At 45.7% G+C, this 6,000-nt stretch overlaps 1 protein-coding gene across 1 annotated transcript; it reads left to right on the top strand.

Moving 5' to 3' along the window:
• The first annotated feature begins 3,998 nt into the window (after positions 1–3,998).
• LOC112341390 lies at positions 3,999–4,628 on the top strand. The gene has a single exon (XM_024661392.1). It carries the CDS (start codon positions 3,999–4,001, stop codon positions 4,626–4,628), a length of 630 nt encoding a protein of 209 aa, XP_024517160.1.
• Positions 4,629–6,000: the final 1,372 nt, after the last annotated feature.

The following is a 6,000-nucleotide window of genomic DNA, read 5'->3' as shown; positions in this document are numbered from 1 at the left end:
TCCATGCTCACTCCCACCCAAGGCCCCTTAGTCCCAGTCCCAACCTCAAGTCGGTTTGGAAGCCCAACTGGAGAGTCCCTTCAAAACTGGTTCCTGGACCTCACTATCCCTACTATACTTTTGGAACCCCCCGCAGCCCCCCCCCCCTGGGAGACACACGCTTTGGGCTTTCACCCCTTGACCCGTATTAGTATTTGGACTTAGTCTCTGGCTCGATCTCGGACCCGATTTCGGATCCGACTTCGGATTCGGGTTCGGACTCGATCGCGGACTCGATCTCGGACCCGATCTCGGACCCGACCTCGGACTCGACCTCGGACTCGGTCTCGGACCCGATTTCGGATCTCGGACTCCGTCTCGAACTTGGTCTCGAACTCGGACTCGAACTCGGTCCCCGAGTTGGTCTCGGACTCGATTCCGGACTCTATCTCGAACTCGGTCCTAGAGTCGGTCTTGGACTCGATCTTCGACTTGGTCCCATCCGATGAACTCTTTGTCATTTTGGTCATGCTTTCGGGGTTCCTTTAGCCTACGACACCTCGGCGAGTTGGTTCCTTACACAAGCCCATCTTCGTCAAGCCAGAGGCTGTAGTGATGAACCGGACTGCTAGGTCAAGTGAAATCCTCATCATCGATGACTCGCCGATTAAAACTGCAGCGAACACGCACACATATGCAGTGCACCCCATCTCTTGCAGTATGGAAACTAGGGAGAAGAAACCGTATGTTCTGGGGGACCTTGCAAAACGGCTTGAAGCGATGGTGATAGAGAACCAATCAGTCCAGGAGGTGGCTGCAGAAATCAACCAAATGGCAGATGGAACGGTATATCAGAAGCCATTTGATTGGACAGACACCAGTCATCATTTATGGCATGTATATTGTCTAGCCAAGCACTATCCGCATCTCCATAATCTGCTCAACCGAATGGGTTCTTCGACCACTGAACATGAGCGTGGACGTATTGGAGAAGAGATGGCATTACTATTGGGTTTAAATCCTGATAGTGTGGAGAGTGATGAAATTCCAAGATTATTGTATAGGCGTTGGAGGCAAAAAATAACAGTCTGAGATGGCATGTATTTATTTAAAAATGTAACTTATTATGGCATGGGGTTCCATGCCATTGTATTAATATTAAAAGACAATTCTTTGAGAGGATTTGCATTATACTAGAAGTGTTACAGCATGTTATTGGAAGTCTACGAAGTTGTTTTATTAATAAGGGGAAAGTAAAGATTGAATGGGGACTTGGGCTCCACCTAGACTCGGAGCAACTGAGCCAATATTAAAAGGATGGAAAGAAATTGGACGACGATGACAAGGAGAAGAGAGAGGTGAAGCAGTGGCAGGGGGAGGAGAAGTGATTGAGTAGACATTTCCTTGTTTAAAATAAAATGGCATGTGCCTCAATGCAGTTGAATTTTGTTATATTTATATACTATATAAAGGTTTGGAAACCTTATTTTACAAGTGGGATAATGACAATTCCCACTTTAACGAAATAGAGCTTGTAACGCCTTAAGGGTTGGGAGGTTGGCCTAGGGTTCGCTCTCTTGTTCATTTCATTGGTATCGGAGTAGCATGTTCTTTTGGGGATGGCGGGTGAGCAAGACATTGATCCTGATGAAGAGTATGGCGTTAGTGATGATAGCCATGACGATGTGGAAGAAACTCTTGATGATGTCTTTGTGCAGCAAGGATGCCAAATTCCTGAGGTTCAGAGCGACATAAAGGGGGTTAAGGATTCTGTCAATCTCATTAAGGATTTCTTGCTTCGCATGGACCCTCAAGGGTTGAATCAATCTCATGTCCGTGATTACCATTGGTACGTCAAGTATGTCAAGGATTATGGTATCATGGAATGGAAATCATCACCAGATGTTTGTGATAGTCAAGAGGTTGATTCTTGGTTGGAATTGTGGGAAAGTTGTTGGTCTCACAATTCTTGTGAGGATAAGGTGAAGATAGACTTTTTTGTGATAAAGCTTACGGGCCATGCTTCTTCGTGATGGAAGAATTACATCAAAGCTAATCTGAAGCTGACTTCTTGGACTGATTTGACAAAGGTTTTCTGCGCTTCGTTTGTTAAGAAGTTTAAAGAGGTTGATCTTGTGAACCAGCTGTTAGAGATCCAACAGGGGACTTTGTCTTTGAATGTGTATGCCCGCAAGTCCCATGATATTTTCTTGGCATCTATAATGAGTTGTTAAAGGTGCAATGTTTCATCAAAGGATTGAGCTTAGTGGATGTGCAGTAGAAGGTCAAGGACAAAGGTTTTCCACACTTCGTTTGTGAAGAAGTTTGAAGAGGTTGATCTCGTGAACCAATTGTTAAAGATCCGGCAAGGGACTTTATCTTTGGATGCGTATGCCCGCAAGTTCCGTAATCTTTTCCTTAGTCTCACGGAGACCTATAATGAGCTGCTAAATGTGCAATGTTTCATCAAAGGATTGAGCTCAGTGGATGTGCAGCAGAAGGTCAAGAAAGATTTTCCAGCAACATTGATTGATGCTATCACTAAGGCTCAGATCTTTTTGCCCAAACCATCAGTCAATTTGGTCAACTCTAGTCAACGAGATAGTCTACAGAGTAGTCAACGTGATGACCAGCTTGCTAATTCTTCCTATTTGGGGAAGAAACAGTCGTTATTCCGTTGTGGCTTGAAGCATGATGGCAATAAAGTTAAGAAACTTCGTTTGGACCAGCGAGAGAAGGACAAGGTGGAGGGCAATTGTTTTCATTGCCATACAGTTGGACATCAGAGCAAGGATTGTTTTGAAGGGGTCAATGAATGATAAAGTGACTGTGGTGGAAATTATAAATAATGATGTGAGTGATAGTGCTTTTGGGGCCGTATTGCTTCAAGTTAGGCATTCTCTCACATTCATAAGCCACAAGTTTGATGCCACACAACGGAATTGACCTACTCGAGAATGGCAACATTATCTATATGGATCGGACTTCTATGTAGATTCAGATCATTAGTCTCTCAAAATGTGGATCTTCAAGGCTGCCTTGCTCATTGGCAAGAGTTCTTGCAAGAAATGTCTGTTAAGATCCAGTACAAGCATGGAAGTGACAATAAGGTGGCTGATACATTATCCAGGATGGTAAATTTTATCTCGTACATGAAGCTATCCAGCGATCTCTTGGATGAGCTTAAGGAGTTTGCTGACTTCGACTCCTTTATCATTGATATTCGTGTGAAGGTTTTGTTAAGGGACTCCTCTACAGATTTGAAGGGTGACAAGTTTGCATCATTTGACATATGAGATGGAATCCTGGTGAAGAAGGGATGTGTAGTGGTTCCTTGTGTTGACAAACTCATCAAACGGATTTTGGTTGAGTGTCATGATGTGCCATGTGCTGGGCATCCAGGGGTATTGAGAACGTATATGTTGGTGAAGAGGCATTTCTTTTGGCCTGGGATGAAGTCAGATGTTGAGAAGTACGTACGTGGTTGTTTGATCTGCTAGGCAGTCAAAGTTGATCATCATAAGCTTGCTGGCATCTATCATCTTTTACGTGTACTTGAGAATAAGTGGGATAACATCTCAATGGATTTTATCATTGGTTTGCCCAAAACCTTTCGAGGAAATGATTCTATTTGGGTTGTTGTGGATCGTTTGACGAAGATGGCTCATTTCTTCCTTACGAAGACAACGATAAAAGCTTCTAAACTTGCTCAGTTATTTGTAGACCGGTTATTCAGTCTCTATGGTTTGCCGGGTGACATTGTGAGTGATCGGGATCCCAAGTTCACGTCCAAGTTTTGGCAAATGGTCTTTGAGAAGCTAGAGACTAAACTAAGCATGAGTAGTGGTGAGCATCCACAATTTAATGGGCAAACAGAGCACATGAATCAGCTATTAGAAGATATGCTACGATCTTTTGTGGAAAACTTGATTCGATAGGGAGTATGGGAGAAGTACTTGCCTTGCTTCAATTTGCTCACAATAACACTCATCAATCGGCTATTAGCTCCTTTTATGGCGATGTATAGCTATGAGCCTAGGTCTCCTATGAGTTTGAATTTGGCTTTGGTTCGGGTACTTCATGCTTGTGATTTCTTGGAAGATATGCAAGACAAGCTTGAGTTAGCAAAGTTGACCATAAGGCAAGTTCAAGGGCGAGACAAAAGATTAACTAATAAGCATCGTCGTCATCAAGAGTACAAAGTTGGTGACAAGGTTTTTCTTAAGCTGTCAGATGCACAACGGTCTCCAAAAGGAGGTGGCAATGCTAAGTTGTCTCCATGTTATTGTGGGCATTGGACAATTTTACAACATGTGGGGGATCTTGCATACACTTTGGACTTGCCAGTTAGTTTAAAGATTTATCCAACGTTCCATGTAAGCAAGCTTAAAGTGTGTTTGCACTCTGGTGATGTTGTGGATCAATCCATCATCCAGGTCCTAGAGATTGATGTAGAGAATGTTGATTCGACTAATATTCTTGCTCAAAGATTGGTGAAAACACGTTGGAAGACAACTAGGGAGTTGTTAGTTCAATGGAATGGTTATTCCATGGACGAAGCTACATGGGAAACTGAGGATGACGTAAAGAGAGTGTTTCTAAGTTTTGGTTATGACTTAGATAACATTCCTAAGGAAGGGGAGAATTGAGTTCTATACCCGTATTGCTATATGATTTGAGCCATTTGTTTTATTCTCATTCTCTTGTTTTCATGACTATATTGTCATGTGAGAAAGCCGTATTGCTTTCTTTCTTTCATGGCCATTTGTTGCGACGTTGGTGTTGCCATTTGCACATCTTTTCTCCATAGTGTGAGACACAAAATCCCTAGGCCCCAAAGTGGAGCCGAAAGGGTGCCACGTGGTAGTGGCAAAAGCAAAAGCCAAATGAGCGTAACACGTTTGGACTAAAAGTTCCAACTTGAAAAGGTCGAGAGTGGGAGTGGAACTCTCAAAGAAGTGCTCGAGGAACGAGCATGAAGCGAGCCATAAGTGAGGCTCCAAAAAGGGACACAAAAGGACCAACACATGATACGTGGAAGTGTCCGAGATGGACCCGAGTTGGGGTCCGAAGTGGAGTCCGAAGTGGAGTCCGAGATGGACCCGAGTTGGAGTCCGAAGTGGAGTCCGAGATGGACCCGAGTTGGAGTCTGAAGTGGAGTCCGAAGTGGAGTCCGAGAAGGACTCGAGATGGAGTCCGAGATGGACCCGAGATGGAGTCCGAGATGGAGTCCGAGGTGGAGTCCGTGATGGAGTCCAAGGTGGACCCAAGATAGACCCGAAATGGAGTCCGAGATGGAGTCCGAGATGGACCCGAGATGGAGTCCGAGATGGAGTCCGAGATGGACCCGAGATGGAGTCCGAAGTCGAGACCGAGACCGAGACCAAGACCGAGACCGGGGCCGAGACCGAGACCGAGACCGGGACCGAGACCGAGACCGAGGCCGAGGCCAAGACCGAGCCCGAGCCCGAATCCGAGTCCAAGTCCGAGTCCGAGTCCAAGTCTGAGTTCGAGTCCAAGTCCAAGTCCGAGTTCGAGTTTGAGAGGGTGAAAGCCCAAAGCGTTTGTCTCCCAGACCCTGGGGGGTTTGGTGAGCTCCAAAAGTATAGTAAGGGGGAGGACTGCAGTGGAGCCAGTTTGGCCAGGAAAGGCCAGTTTGGCCCAGGAAGACCGGACCCAGTGTTGGGTGATGAGCTGCTCACTGGGAAGTCCAAGACTAGAGTGAACACGGACTGACAAGCGGGGTAGCTTAGTGAAGTGTTCAAGAGCCGGCTCTAGTTCCCTCGGGAGATCGATTGGCCGATGCTCCTAGTCCAAGTGTGGGTGGCACTACCTACTTGGATACCTGTCGTGGCTCAATGGAACCTTGCTCTAAGCCCATGGCTAGAGCACCTAAAGGCAAAAGGCGGGGAAAGTACCCATGAGGCTTGCGTAAGGCCACGGTGTTCCGAAACGTTATCCCAAAGTCCCAGACTGTGGAAAGGAAGAGGAGTAGCCCTCTGGTGTGGTGACAAAGGACAC

Source organism: Selaginella moellendorffii, unplaced genomic scaffold (assembly GCF_000143415.4).
Source record: "Selaginella moellendorffii unplaced genomic scaffold, v1.0 SELMOscaffold_82, whole genome shotgun sequence".
NCBI lineage: Eukaryota > Viridiplantae > Streptophyta > Lycopodiopsida > Selaginellales > Selaginellaceae > Selaginella > Selaginella moellendorffii.
The sequence above is the reverse complement of the archived record's forward strand: the minus strand, read 5'-3'. Positions and strand labels throughout refer to the sequence as shown.